The sequence below is a fragment of the Gouania willdenowi genome, chromosome 17, assembly GCF_900634775.1.
Source record: "Gouania willdenowi chromosome 17, fGouWil2.1, whole genome shotgun sequence".
Taxonomy (NCBI): domain Eukaryota; kingdom Metazoa; phylum Chordata; class Actinopteri; order Blenniiformes; family Gobiesocidae; genus Gouania; species Gouania willdenowi.
Window position 1 is genome coordinate 11,751,324 of NC_041060.1, and position 16,214 is coordinate 11,767,537.

Consider the following 16,214-nt stretch of genomic DNA (forward strand, 5'->3'; position numbering starts at 1 on the left):
AGAGGGAAACATCTAAAACATGCTGGATAGGGGCTCTTGAGGACCAGGATTGGCCACCCCTGCAATAGATAGTATAGAAAGATTGAGTACACGAGAAATACCTGGATGTATACTATATCGGGACATTTTTAAAGTATCAATGGTGGACACACTAGTCATACTCAACCACCCCATGATGCATTGCGAGTGTAATGTAAAATGGTCCTGGGACTAAGCTTAAAGTCTAGTACATTCTCTTTCCAAAACAAATGCATCTCTTCTTGTCTTCCATTAGTTTTGAACCGTTTGAAGTTAACCGGAAGCTTTGTCAGTAGCACAATGGCTGGTATCCGAAAATTTCCGAAATGTCGGAAAGAAATGTGCATACGTGAGTTTAATGGATGACCAAATGTTGATATTCTACTTGGTCACTTTCTCACTTAAAATGCTTTCAGAACTTTCAAAGATGGAGAATTAACTGAGATATTTAGCCTCAGTGTGCGTCAGGTTTTTGTCGTTGTAGGTTCGAAATACATCTTGGGAAACTTGGAAGTACTGGGAACGCTCATCATCGGTCATCATCCTAACCATACTTATAGTAGTAGACAGTATATACTCATTGAGCTTGTAGTGTATAGTACGGAGTGTGCCATAGTCAATATCTAAATGTCTGAATTGATGCCAGAAAATGTAGACATGTTAATGTTGTTGAAAAATGGCTGTATGTCAAATATGGACTGTGTTGACTGCTTTAGTTTGTTGTTTTAACAAACTTTTTAGGCAAAGTTTGTGCACAGATTTTTTTGAAGAATGTCATTATGACGATGACATGATTAGGTTTTAAATTTAGGCTGGCATTCGTTGTTAGCCTCTGTTTTTGTGTTGCATTTGTGGCACTTTTTGTTCTTTAAATAAGAAAGATTAGTCTTATGTTGTTAATTTTATGGTGGAAAAAGTCATACTCAGAGTAAGTATGTAAGTACGGTATGTCCAGAGTTAAAGTTAAAAAAAAAAGCATGGTCATTTGTTTTCTCCTTTCCAAAAATATTGTCCCGTATCATTACCGTGAACCCGGTATCGTATATCGTCCCACCTCTAGACATGACACAAATATTTCCCACAAAAAGTCAACTCACCTGTCAGAGAAATTTCGAAAGACTGAACTTATTGACACATCCTGAGATATTCATTTTATTAGCCACACACACACACACGCACACACACGTTACGAAACCCGGCGCCACAGAGTTCTATGGGCTCAGTCATAAATTTAGTCAAGAGAGATAGAGTTTGCCATTCTCATGAACTCTTTACCTAGTAGGTCTAACACAAACATGCAGCTATTCGTCTCTTTCAGCCTCCGTGCAGGAGTGACTCGTACGTCAACGTATTCACGCACATGTCTGCAGTGCTCAGTAGAGCTGCTGCTTTCCTCACAAAACAAAGAGGTTTACCTTCTAAATATAAAGTTTATATATAAACATTGAACACGAGCAGAAAATCAAGCTCATCAACTGAGCTAATCATGTGTCGATGAACTCATCTGAGCTCTCTTGGTTGCTCTGTAAATTCTTGCTGTCTTGTTTTGGAGGGATGATGAAAGCATTCTTCTGGCAATCCTTCAAACAATCCAAATCCAGCGGTGGCATGGACTGAAACAGCAGCGGCTTATCTTCGCCTCTTCGCCTTTGTGTCCCGTCATGTTGTTTGAGGAAACTAATCCTGCGTCTTCTGTGCAGTGTGCCGCTCAGGTATTTTGTACGCTTTCCAGATTTGGATGCCAAATTCGCTCAAATGCTCAGGATTGTTAGTCGTTTACCAACTGGATCTTGAGTTGATAACCGTTGCAGAGTGATTGGAATGGGGAAAGATCGAGGAATGTCCCTTGTTTTGATTTCAAAAGCAGCGCTGGAATTAATATGTAGGAAACACGTTTTCTTTAGGTGAGAGGATTAGAAAATGTTACAATTACAATATATACTTTTCCGACTGCAGGATTAGAGGTGACTCATTAGTGTTTTGAAACAGCTTATCAGAGTAAACATCCAGAAGGCATCTAACAGACATTTTAGAAAAAAATAAAAGACGCAAATGTCTGTTAACCTCTTATTTGTTGAGTGACAAACCATAATAAACAAGAAACTGCCATGGCGAGACTTTGGATCACCTAATGCGAAATATTTGGTTTTCACACATCTGTGGTGTGGATTTTCTTTCACAAGGAAACATAAAATATGACATAAAAAGAGCAAATATAAGACTTTCTTAAGTGAGAGATGAATTCATGAAACATGTTTTATACTCGACTTGTTTAAACTTGTTTGAATGAGCACAAAAGATGCTCATTTCATCCATTTTCCAACCATTTGCTCCTTCTTTCAGGGTCACTGGGGGTCTGCTGGTGCCTGTCTCCAGCTCTCATTGGGCGTTAGGCAGGGGTACACCTTGGACAGGGCACCAGTCCAACCTCTCACACCCATGGGCAATTTGGAGACTCTAATCAACCTAACAGTCATGTTTTTAGATTGTGTTCTGGAGTACCCAGGGAGAACATGCAAACTTCACACAGAAAGGACCCAAGTGTCCACTCCGGGACTTGAACCCAGGACCTTCTTGCTGTGATGCTTGTAGGGCACAATACAAAAAAAAAATACAAAGACAGCTCAGCTGAAAGACAATTCTATGCAACCTTTACAAGTAGGAATGAGAGGCAATTTAAAAGCTGGACCAAAAAGCATTTTAAACTCACGCTTGTAAAGGTTGATATGATTGACAAACTGCGACGTAGCGATGACTTGAAGAACTTCTCTATTCCCGTAACCCCCACTGGTTTTATGAGGATAAAGGCATCCCACGCTGCCCATTATTCTGATAGTAGCGTAGACATACCTGTTTTAAGGCATTGTCCTTGTTCAGTTGGAAGGCATGCGTAGATCTGTAGTAAGATGGCTGATTGTAACATCCAAATGCGGTGCCCAAAGTCGGTAACTTTCAAAATCTATCCACTGTAATGCTCCTGGTTTTTTTTAGACTTGGATGACATGTAACTAACTAAGTGCTAAAACATCACTTTGAAATGTTATTTTACCATAGAGCAACATTGGGACTGAAAATACAAAGAATAAATGGAAATTTTGTGCATTTGAAGGTTAAAAGTTGATATAAATGACTCCAAAGACATTTCTGACAAAGTTATTTAGCTTCAGACTATTCATTTAAAATGCATTCATTTCGGGTTGTGTACCGTTTTAAGCCATCATTACTGTATAGTGTTACACAAAGTCTCATCGGGGTCTATTTTACCCGTTGATTAAATGACAGGGAAAGCAGAGCCTAATGATGAGCCTAATGCACTTTGATCTTCCATCTCTGCTCCCAATGGGCAGGCCTGAGTAAAAATATCCCTGCGTATGTGTGTGTAGTCCGAGAGTAATTAGGAAAAGGATGAAGGAACATGGGAACCATCCACTGCATCTTCGACCCGGTTGACGGACTGATCTCCTTCAGTCATTGCTTTCATTTCCTTTTAGTATTTGGGAGCTTTCCAGAAAGACATGTACAAACCAGCACAATGTGATTAAGTGAGGGTTAGTTTTAAAGCTCATAAAGCTCTGACCTCATCTATGGGGCGCCGATTTTAAAGTTGCACATACTAAAATAAACGGCAACTTATTGCAACATTTAGCAACAAACAACATTTACAAATTGTATGTCATTTTTATTTTTTATTTTTTGGACCAGATTTACAGCAATATTTGTGAAATTTGTGATGTTTTTTTCTTGTAAAAATATAATGTCAATGTTAATTCTAAATGTTAAATCTAAATCTAAATGTTGCATTTAAATATACATGTTAAATCTAAATCTAGAAGCTAAATGCAAAAAAAAAAAAAAATGTAATGTTAAATCTAAATCTAAATTTTAAATGTTCCATCTAAATCTAAATGTTAATTCTAAATGTTAAATCTAAATGTTATATGTTAAATCCAAACTTTTAATTTGCACATTAGCTAATTATTTGGTTTGGCCCGTGACATTTAGATTTAATATTTAGATTTAACATTTACGCCGAGATTTAACATTTATATTTAGATTTTGATTTAGATTTAGATTTAATATTATGTATTTGATTTAGATTTAACACTTTAAGATTAAACATTTAGATTTACATTCAACATTTATATTTAAATTTAGATGTAACATTGAGAGTTTACATTTAGCATGTAAATTTAACATTTAGAATTTACATTTAGCATTTAGATTTAACATTTAGAAGTAAAAGTAAAAGGTTTTTAAACGTGGTTTGTTGCTAAATATTGCAAAAAGTTGCTGTTATCTTAGCATGCGCAACTTTACAATCGGCGCCACATACTCTACACAGGTGATGCAGTGCTTTGGATGAAACGAAACTACACAGTGATGTTGGGTCGTGCAAAGCTTCACCGTCTCTTTCTGTGCTTTTCAGGTAATTTGTCAAAGACCTGCATGGAGAATGGATGGACCCCAATCAGCATTGACTCCTACATACTGGACTGTGGATACAATCCCAACAGCACCATGGATGATAATACAGTCAGTATATGGCTACCAGAGTTTGAATTCCAGTTGAAGTGTTGCCACTCTGAGTAAAGAAGGGTATTCTTGTAGGGGGAGTTCTTCGATGCCATCAAAGTGGGTTACACCATCGGTCACAGCGTGTCGCTCATCTCGCTCACGGTAGCCATCATCATCCTCTGCCTCTTCCGGTAAGCATGGAAGCAAAAATAGGACAAAAAAGCAGCTTAAATGACTGTGTGTACAGGAAAAGAAGCACCTTTTGCCACCATTGAAGGCTATAAAACTCCCCTGCACACACGCCCTGCATTTATATGGTTTTATAGTTTTTACACTCAGAAATGTGTGTAGATTTTGTTCAACAGCAAGCAAAAACCACAATCATTAACATCTTAAACTAAAGAGATGGTCTGTATGCCACTCTAAACTCAAACAATAGAGGTAAAGCACTTAGACTGGCTGCTGTTGTTTACCATAGAATCCTGTTTGACCTTCTGATTCTGACAAGAACACATATGACAAATGACTTAGCTGCATGTTGCAACGGCACATCATTATTTATCACAACCAGTGGCTGATGGGGTGTGTGTGACCTCTAGAAATTCTCCACTTTTCGGTGCGTTTAGATAGTTTGAGTGTCATGGTAAACAACGAGGGCTGTGTTTACCTCCGAGGATGAGGAAATGCTGCTGGTATTCCTCCTGGAGCGGAAACCCTGGATAGAAACAGTGTTTTTCCTGTATAAGCCTAATGTTCTTGCAGCTGGTGTGAGGCAGTGTATAATCACACCCAGATGAACCTGTACAATTTACTCTAAGTCATCAACCAGCCCAGTCTCACAAAGTTAGTGACAATGACCTTGTTGAATATGGCAACACATTTTGGTTTAGTTTTAGTCATAGTCTTTGGACTAAAATGCAATTCAGTTTTCGTCAAAACTTCAGTTATCATCTAATTATAGTCAGCTCAATGAAATTAAGATTTTAGTCAACAAAATCTGTTCCAGAAATAGTCGACTATAATGTAAAGCCTAGGTTCCAAAAGTGGGGTACGGGTACCCCCATGGGTACGCAAATTGTCATAGTACAAATACCAAGCTAATGCTAGTTAATAGGCTATAGACTAATAATAATGCTAGGTTAATGCTATATTGATGATAATGCAAGGCTAATGCTAGGTTAATGCTAATACTAGGTTTATGCTATGTTAATGTTAATGCTAATATTAGCAAATTCAAATGCTAATGCTAGGTTAATGCTAATGCTAATTAATGCTAATGGTAATGCTAGGCTAATGCTATGTTAATGCTAATGCTAGGCTGTTGCTATGTTAATGCTAACGGTAATGCTAGGCTAATGCTATGTTAATGCTAGGCTAATGCTATGTTAATGCTAGGCTGTTGCTATGTTAATGTTAATGCTAATGTTAATGCGAGCAAATTCTAATGTTAATGCCAGGTTAATGCTAATGCTAGCTAATACTAATGCGAGCAAATAATAATGTTAATGCTAGGTTAATGCTAATGCTAGCTAATGCTAATGCTAGCTAATACTAATGCTAGCTAATGCTAACGGTAGTGCTCGGCTAATCCTAGGCTAATGCTAATGCAGTGTTTAATGACATGGGCCAGCACCTGCATCCTCACTTTGCATTTTCTTCAGGAAATGCAAATTCTAGTTATATGTGATTCCTCAACAGGAATCAGGTAAAACTCAGAGACAAATTTCACTGTAGGGCTACATTGTATCAAACATTACATTATAATGTGTATTCAGTGTGCAGGACGAGGGGGTGCATGGCTTCAGGTTAAATGTCTGAAGGGGTACAGATATCATTTATAAAAGCTACATGTCTCATCTGCGCTGTCGGCCAATAGCGTAGCACGTCTGCAAAGGTGGCCATCTTGTCTCGGTCAGCTCACTCACCCATAATATTTTGTAGTAGTTGTGCATGTACTGTTTAAATAACAATAACTTGCTGACTTTTCTACCAATTTTCAAACAGTTTAGTTTGTCATAAAGGTCAGAGGTGTCATTATAACACTGTACTTATGGATAATTCTAATACACTTCCGGTCAATAGTTCTGGATGACCTACTTATTTCCCCGTTGGACTTCAGATAGGTGCAATGAATACACACACACCAGTTATTTATGTCAAATCAATATATGAGCTATTAAAACTCGGAGATAGAGATGACAGAGATGAAATAACTCAAAAAACATAGTGAAATCAATAAATAGTGTTTATTGCATAAGGATACTTCACATGATAGTTTAAGAATAACCACTTTAAAATAGTTATAAAAAGGTGTCCAAAAGAAACATTGTGTCAACAACAACCTTGCAATGCTATTATGTCAGCCCCCTGTTCCTCTGTAACAGGACCTGTATTGTAAATACTTCCACTAAGTAACTAACAATTATCCTAAATATAGTCATAGTATTGTAATATCTTACATGTGGTAAGGTGATCCCGCGGGCTCTGGTTTCCAACAGAACGGTGATTAGAGCATCCGTAGGCTGCACAAAAGTCTGGAATCTTCACGTCAATCTTCACTCAGCAATTTGCAATAGGAATCATAACGTAAGATGTTTTTCAACAAGTTAAATCTGATGGTCTCAGGCTTACACAACTACTGTATGCTGCATGATTAAGTTGTTTTTTGAAGAGAAAAGCTGCAATTTGAAAATTTGAAAACATCCAGAATTGTAGCCACGTTAACGTTTGTAAGAATGCAAACTGTATTCAAATCCATCAAGATTTTAGTGAGATAAAAGGATTTACATTCGCAGATCACTCACCTTCCTTCCTGTTCCACACACTCCGTCAAAGAGCTTCCTAAGGCAAGATGGCCACCAGTGATGCCGTGGCAGAATCCGCCGTAAGGCATCTAGCCTTTATATATGATATTTATGTACGGGACTGTGACAAGTTGGGGAACCACTGATATAAAGCATAAGAGTTTATGCATTTTTTACCTTGAATGACCATTTATCCACCTGATATGGGATGGCATTCAGGCTTGCCCCTCCTTTCATGTAACAAAAGTAGTTTTAAAAGGATACCGTCCAAAAAAAATGAAATACTCAGTTCTGATTGATTTCGTCCCATGTGAACATTATACTTTAGTTTTTATTAGTGGACAAAAACATAAATATACTGTATATTGATTTAGTTTTCGCTCATTTATATTTTTTCAGTAATTGTTGCTTAAAAAAAAAAAAAAAAAAAAATATATATATATATATATATATATATATATATATATATATATATATTTTCTATATACTGTAGTTGATGAAAACTATAAACTATGAAAAAAAAAAAGGATTGAAAGGGAAGAAATTAGTTTTTCGGAGTCTGTCTTGTCTCCACACAGGTGTGCCTAAATCCCCGAGTGCCCTCCTCCACTACTTAAAGAGTGTTTGAACATTGATTGAGTGCTGGTACACTGTCTTTGTAATATCTCTGCATTCTGATCAGTCAGTGCGTGTGTTAGTTATTTGGTGTGTATGTACTTTCAGTTTAACAATCTCACTCAGTATGTAAAAATGCACAGAGGCGCCGCACTCTATGGGAATTCAAAAAGCAAATTCTCATGTTTCCCTTTTTAATTCAAGGTGCACATATTGTTTTTGTTAATAAAAAAATGCAGTAACTTGAAATGAGTGTAATGTAAAGCTAAGGTTTGTGTGGTACTACTAGTAATATCTACGGTTGTATAACTTTAAGAAAAATAAAAGAAGAAAAAAAAAGCTCACATGTCATATTTGAAAACAGCCCAAGGAGATAATTTACATGAGGGACATTTACATGCTCATAAGTGTTTCTTCGATTTGCTCTTGTTCACATGTGAACTAAATGTTAACCCAGGGCTTCATCCATCCATCCATCCATCCATCCATCCATCCATCCATCCATCCATGTGTTCTCGGCCTCATAAAGTTTGCCTCTGCTCAGCCAAAATTCTTCATTAGATGAAAATCAGTCGGAAACACTTTTAATACATATTTTGTTTTACACATTTTCCTTCTATATTCTGCAGGAAACTCCATTGCACCAGAAACTATATCCACATGAATCTCTTTGTGTCTTTCATCCTGAAAGCTGTGACTGTTTTTATCAAGGACGTTGTTCTCTATGATGTCGGGGAGACGGACAATTGCCAGTCGTCTGTGAGTCCATGGTTACCTTCTCTCTATTGTGCTGCTTTCTTTGTCAAACGTCACAATTTTAATACCTCCCTGGAGGTTCTGCTTTCTGCTCTGTGCTCAGCAACTGTCACACTTTTTTCTCACACAGCCAACTGCATTGTCGTATCGTGTACTTAATGTTTGGGTGTAGCATTGTTTGCAGAGTGCTTTCACCTCAGATGATTTGCCAGGATGTTGTTGGAGTTCCTGTTTGCTGAGCATTAAACCTGAGTTTCTAGTGGTGCAAATAAACACGAGTTAGGATATCTGCTTTTGTTCACTTTTTTAGACACCTTAAGCACAGCTGCATCAGAATAAGGGCAATGGTTTGAATAAGGGCTGAGATAAGATCCTGACCAGGTCAGAGTTCAATATGAATTTAGTTTTATACGTGTTGCATTGATCAAACCACTAATGCGTGCGTTGTTTTCTCAGCTCCCTCCAAGCGAATTTAGGGATTTATTGCTAGAAAAGATTAGATCAGCAGATTGTAAATCACCTCCTTTTCCACTGTCACTAAGTGCTGATTGTAAATGGTGTAGTTGAGACACTTCCTTCTTTTAGCACACACTCACCTCAGTCTCACACACAGCTGCTGAAGCCATTTAAGGTTTTTTAAACTTGCACTGAAGGAAGTTGCGATATTTGTGTTTGTCATCGCACAACAAGGTTTTGTGAGTTTACGTCTGAGCTGCACGTTGGATGATCTTTGACTGAAATACCAGACTCGTTTTCTTAGATTGCAGTCAGAGTTTGCGTTGTGCAACATGTTTAAACAGGACAACTTCCTATGTGTGGGTGAGGTTGATTTATTTTTGCAGTTCGTGCTCGCACACTGGGCAAAAGGGGGCTTTAAAACAATTTGAAGTGCTTAGGTGAAGGGTGAACCATTAATCTCTGTTGCCTCACTTCTGATTGAATTCTACACTACAGTGCGACACAGAAGCTTAGGTGTACTCAACTGCATCAGCAAGCTTTCCCAAAACCATCAGCCATGCTTAGAATGCCACACACAAACAAACAAATAAAGGAAGAATCAGGGCGTTGGTCAATTTTATGGATGTTTTGTCTTAAAATCCCCCCAGTGACATAATGACCCTTCATTATGTCACTGTTGATGAGGCTGCTAAATTGAAGACCAAATAAGGCAGTGTTTTTCAACCTTGGGGTCATGACCCCCTGTGGGGTTGACTGGAATTTAAATGGGGTCACCTGAAATGTCTAGTAATTGATTAAAAAATATTTACTGATTACAAGTACAGTATATATTAAAAAATATAAAATATTCAATTCTTTTTAATAAATCTATATATTCTTATATATATATATGTATGTAAATTTCTTATATAACTTCTTTGAGTAGTGAATTGAATCGTTATAATTAAAGCACAAAACATAATTCTAAACAACTGTATTCTATACTTTTACTTTCTCAAATATAAATCTAGCTAAAATAAAATGCGTTATAAAAATATTTGGGCTGGCCCATCATCTTGGCTACTCCGTATCTTTAACATAGCATAACAATAATGATCAACATGATCAAAAACTATACCATTTTACAGACAATCATTGAGAGGATCACATAATGACAGTCATTTGTTTTCTGTTTTTTTCCATTTGAGAAACATCTCTAAGCTGAGACACATGGTCCCTCGTCATGAGCTTGAGATGATTGTGCATGCGTTTGTTTCCTCACGATTAGATTACTGTAACAGCCTGTTTACATGCCTTAGTAAAAAGGACTTGGCTCGCCTACAAGTAGTCCAAAACTCTGCTGCGTGGCTCCTGACCCACACCCACAAGACAGCCCATATTACTCCTATTTTCAAATCTTTCATTGGCTCCCTGTCATATACAGGATTCATTTTAAAATCCTGGTACTGACGTTCAGGGCTCTCCATGGTCAGGCGCCTGGATACATTAAAGACCTGATCCAGCCCAATGTTTCTAATAGGAGCTTAAAGTCCTCTTCTCAATACCTGATGATGGTCCCCCGCACTCGCTTTAAAACTCGAGGAGATCGATCGCTTAAAGCGGTAGCTCCTCGTCCCTGGAATGATCTTCCTCACACTCTGCACATGCTAGACTCCATGGATGATTTCAAAAATCAACGACAACTATGTCAAAGACATACTTTTTAGGGAGGCTTTCTAGCCACACTTTTGTATCTACCTAATGTAGGCTTTATATGTACCCTTTTATTATTCTCTACCGACACTGCACTGTACAGGCATATGCACTCTGTTATTGTTTTAAACTGTAAAATGTGAAGCACTTTGTGACCCTAGTCTGTGAAAAGCGCTATATAAATACATTTTACTTACTTACTTAAGGGGTTGAATTTGGAACTTTGAACATATTTTTTAATCTACTACAAAAATCAAAATTTCCTTTCAATTGAATCATTGATATAAATGTGTTCATATTGAAAATAACTTCAGTTCACAAGGTGGTTGTATTTTTGCATTATTATCTCAATTATTTATGTGCTCAGTTAATGCAATCCCCCTTTAACATTTACATCTTTTACAGAATGGCTGCAAGGTAGTGGTGGTCTTCTTCCACTACGGGGTTATGGCCAGCTACTTCTGGCTACTAGTGGAGGGCCTTTATCTTCACGCTCTGTTGGCCGTCTCCTTCTTTTCGGAAAGAAAGTACTTCTGGTGGTACATTCTGATTGGTTGGGGTACGTAAGTTAAGTTCATGAATAGGCGTCGGTTGGATGTCTTGTTTATACTTTGCTACAAACTGCACAAGGCCTGCATGATCACATGTAAATGAATTCATGAGTTTTTATACATGCGGCTGATTCAGGAAAGCTCACATGTATATGAATGAGATGGAAGAACAACACCAGGCTCACGGCACTTGGTTTAATTTGGTTTAAGTTTTACCTGTTGTCGAAAAAAACTGGCGGCCTGGGGGCCACATGCGGCCCTCGGTCTAATTTTGCGTGGCCCCAAAAACAAATCCCCCAAAATTGTATTTCAATAAGTTGGAAGGAATACAAAGCCTGGCATAATACACAGAATATCTCCCAAAACACACAAATCAACAGCAAAATCACAAAGTACACAAAAAGTCCAAACATAATGACAACAAAGACACACAACAACCACTTAAACAAAAAAACACAAAAAAGACTACAAAAACACACACAAAAAAAAATGACAACACTTTACAGAATAGCTCCAAAACCACACAAACTGTCAACAAAATTGCATAAAATAACAGAAAAATACACAACATTACAACAAGAACACAAAAAATAACAAAACACACATAATGAATAAAAACTGACAAACACAAAACCAAAAAAAAAAAAATGACAAAACCCTTTTTTCCTTTATTCTATATGCTGTTGATAATGTGGCCCTCGGGTCAGATACAATCACATTTTTGTGGCCCTCGCTGTGATAAAGTTGCCCATATCTTAGATATTCAATATTAGCTCTAAAAATGCCAGACATTTGTGCAGCTCTTCTGTTTTGCTTGATGAGTTTCATGTTCTCATAGCTGAAATGGTTCCTAAGCTTTAGTCAAACTGTGTCTTTTCTTTTCAGGAGCTCCAACTATCTTTATTTCAGCCTGGGTGATTACGAAGGCATATTTAAACCATCCTGGGTAAGTCCTATCCTGTTTCCTTGTCACCATCCATTCCCCTTTATTAAGCTTCACTGAGTTCACTAGCTCGCTAACGAAGTGTTCGCTACAGACACGGGCATCAGCAGACTCTGTTCCTCCTGACCGTTGACGTAGGTTTAAAATACACTTTCTATGGTGAATGACAATTTTTGGTAAAATATATTTCCCTTTTCTCGGTTAGAACGACTGGAGCAGCCGTAAACTATACAAAACATGGTCATTTTGATTATTCCAAACAGCAGATTCTCAAGCTTCACTTCCTGCCCTCCGTCTAAATCTTTCGTCGTTGAGGGCTGGATGTTGGACCTTCCCGCAGGCTGCAGCCGTTACTAGTTGTCGCTTTGTCACGATGCAGTAGTGTGAGTGACGTCACGTGAATCAACAGACCAGGCCATAGACATATACACACTCTATTGGCTGATCCTAACAACAGCTCTAGGGTGCATTCAATAGCACAAATGTAAAACAATTACAGCACAGTGTATTTTGTCTAAGGAGCAGAATCCCCTCTGCTGTCAGTGAATGGACACAGTCAGTTGCGATAGCCAATCAGATATCGTTGATTAATAAAAAGCTCCCCCTCTAGGAGGAAGAGTGTGTGTGGGGGGGGGGTGAGGGAGGGGGGGACACAGTCGGTCAGCTGGGGGGGCACTGCCCGCGAATGCCCCCCTTGACGCCGTCACTGGCTACTAGTTAGAAAAGAAGCACTTATTGAAGCTTTTTGAACTGTTTTCTATATTGTTAGGAACACAAATCTAACTGTATTTTTAACACAAAAAACATATTTCAGTCACTTGTAACATTCGAGCGTCACAATGTATTTTGGTCAAACAAAAACAAAATGAAAACGTATAAACAATATTGCAGTGTCCAGTGCTCTCTTTCTCTTGCCAGGATTAAATTGCTGTTTTGATGATATGAATCAGTTTTTGCTTCCAAAAGCTCAAACATGGGCCTGAGATAACGCCACAGTTGTTGGCAAGAGCAGTTGTCAAATAAACAGGGCTATTAGACGTGACACGCCCATCTCTCTGGTTGGCTCTTTCACTGATGAGAAAGACGTTATGTGTGTACGGCAGTAGGACTGAGTCAAGCCATACAAGGATCAACTTTTCTGTGGATAAGAACTGAAGCAATGAAAATAAGTGTGAGCTCACAGGGGAGAGAAAGTAGTGAATAACCAGGGTATCTATACTGACGTCAGTGTACTTTGTTACTGTCAATGACTGGATTTTACACAATCAGTCCAAAGATGTGCTACTTTCATAACAATTTTACAATGTATTGCTTATATCATTACATATATGATATGATATATAATTTTTGGCAGGTGGCTGTAGCTTTACCATGGCTCATTGCCCATTGTTTTTGTGCACTGTGGGACTTTTCTCAAAGTGTCTGCTGTGGCAAACACTGCTGTAGACGTGCCAAAAGTATTAATCACACACAACTACCGTTTTCTCCTCAGTAACATAACATTTCCTTTTGGTTTAACTTGTCCTCCTGCAGAGTTGTGATATGGCAGGTCTGTCGCTATTGGCTAGATCAATGGTTCTCAAACCTTTTGGGCCCAAGTACCCCTTTCTCTGATTTCTGAATCCTTGTACCCCCTTTGTCTGACGACAACATTTTTCTCAGAACACTATGAAAAAACAACTATAGAGCAATATGATGGAATGAATGAGTGATAACACACATTTTAAAGAATGTCATTTTGTAAATAAGTGGAATGAAATAGAATTTGGTGTCTCCTGAACTAGGGCTGAACGATTAATTGCATTTGTGATATTATCGCGATATAAAATGTAATTTTCTAATCGCAAAGGCTGCATTTTTTTTTTTCCTTCTTGTCCTGTCTTGTACTGTCCTGTTAAGTTCAGAGTGTTTAACAAGTGCAGTCCACATGCGATATTGCAATATCATAAAATGCAATTTTTTTAACCGCAAAGGCGGCAATTTAATTAGTTTTTTTGTCCTGTCTTGTACTGTCATGAAACATGAAGTTAGTTAAATATGTTGAAGAGGTAAAGCCACAGATTTGTTTGCTTTATTGTTGTAATCTGTGCTTTAAAATGTATATTTTATATTTTTTTAAAGTTTAAATAAATCTGAAATTATTCATTATGAAACAGATTGATTTATTGCTTGTGTTCATTGAAAAATACATGACAAGAGGCCCTTGAAAAAAAATAATTGCATATTAAATCCCTATCGCAATATTGAGGAAAAAAATTAGATTATTTTCCAAAATTGTTCAGCCCTATCCTGAATGAAATTATTTCTGTAGTTTTTATCATTTCCGGTCATCTCTCTACAGTATTTATCCTTTTTAACTAAAAATAAACATCATAATCTTGATATTTGTAATGCTTTTGCTTGTTAATTTTCCATTTTCTCCCTCTCATGTACCCCATGTAGTGCCATCGCGTACCCTTAGGGGTTCACGGACCCACATTTGAGAATCACTGGGCTAGAGCAACTAAGAGGAGACAGGGGGTTACAAGCTACATCTAAATGCCAGCAGATTTCATGTTTGTGTAGACCAGTACTTCTCAAACCAGTCCTCAAATTATTAGATTATATGCCACATTATTGTGATTATTACGCCCACCTAATGACACAGAAAAGTATAAAATATTTGCATAAATAGTTACAATAACACGTCAGTATTAGTGTTTGAAAACCATTGGAGAAGGCAATGAAGAAGAGTTTAACATTTAGAAGAAAAAAAAGCTTTTTATTGTTGGGATTGAAGTTATATAATGTTGGGATTTACTCGTGTTTATATTTTTCTCTTAGATGCTGGGACATAATTAATGACAGTCCTTGGTGGATCATCAAAACACCCGTTTTAGTCACCATCCTCGTGAGTGATGTCACCTCCTCCATCTCCTTCCTGGTGCAAACACTTACCTGCTCATGTCCTTCCAGGTGAATTTTTTCCTCTTTATTTTCATCATCCGGGTTCTGCTTCAGAAAATGAACTGTCCCGACATCGGAAGGAAGGAATCCAACCAGTATTCGTAAGTGTTCCGGGCAATATGTCGACATTAATTCAAACCTTTGATTCAAAGCTTTTTAATCATCCTTTGTTTGCAGGAGACTGGCTAAATCCACACTGTTGTTGATTCCATTGTTTGGAATAAACTACATCATTTTTGCGTTCATTCCTGACCACATCCATCCACAGGTTAGGCTGGTGTTCGACCTCATCCTCGGGTCCTTTCAGGTGAGAAGCCACATTTTCCAAATCTTAAATGCATTTCTTGTGCTATTTTTACTCCATCAAGTCCATACTGGTGCCACATGTTTGGTTCAGAAAGAGGATGAAAGTGAAAATCATAAAGTAGTGCAGGAATGAGGACAATTTGTCTCATCAAGCTCATAAAGAGTCAGTTTAGTCGACATGTTTAGTTTGGTCTACTAAATTTATGACTTTGGTGAGTTTTTCTGGAAGCAAAATTGATGACTTACACTGAGAGAAAAAGTGCAATGATGGAAAGCTACCAATGAAACGTTTCTTAAATTTATATCTCCTTCTTGGGAAGGTTTCCCACAGATCTGAATGATTAAGCTTCAGTCTCAGCCCAAAGTTGGTAGTCATTATTCATTCACAAATATTTGGAGCATTTTCAACTTTGCAATCGCAGTCTTTTTTTTTCCTTTTTTTGTTTTTAACAGCAGCCGTTGTATCTGTTTTTGACTTTGACAGGGATTTGTTGTTGCCGTCTTGTACTGCTTTCTGAATGGAGAGGTGAGTAATATACAGAGGTAGTGCATGTACATGCTACTAAATGTACTTAAGTAAAACAAATGTACATTCTTTTAAACCAGCAA

The 16,214-nt window shown here is 37.7% G+C and overlaps 1 protein-coding gene across 1 annotated transcript in view; it reads left to right on the forward strand.

Moving 5' to 3' along the window:
• The window catches only part of LOC114478753 (vasoactive intestinal polypeptide receptor-like), a 36,945-nt gene that overhangs the window by 17,085 nt on the left and 3,646 nt on the right, over positions 1 to 16,214 (forward strand). The window contains exons 5-13 of the mRNA XM_028471976.1: positions 4,445 to 4,551; positions 4,627 to 4,724; positions 8,582 to 8,711; positions 11,265 to 11,418; positions 12,296 to 12,356; positions 15,177 to 15,243; positions 15,309 to 15,400; positions 15,477 to 15,606; positions 16,090 to 16,131. Coding sequence (XP_028327777.1) covers positions 4,445 to 4,551; positions 4,627 to 4,724; positions 8,582 to 8,711; positions 11,265 to 11,418; positions 12,296 to 12,356; positions 15,177 to 15,243; positions 15,309 to 15,400; positions 15,477 to 15,606; positions 16,090 to 16,131 — 881 coding nt within the window. The remainder of the gene's footprint in view (positions 1 to 4,444; positions 4,552 to 4,626; positions 4,725 to 8,581; positions 8,712 to 11,264; positions 11,419 to 12,295; positions 12,357 to 15,176; positions 15,244 to 15,308; positions 15,401 to 15,476; positions 15,607 to 16,089; positions 16,132 to 16,214) is intronic.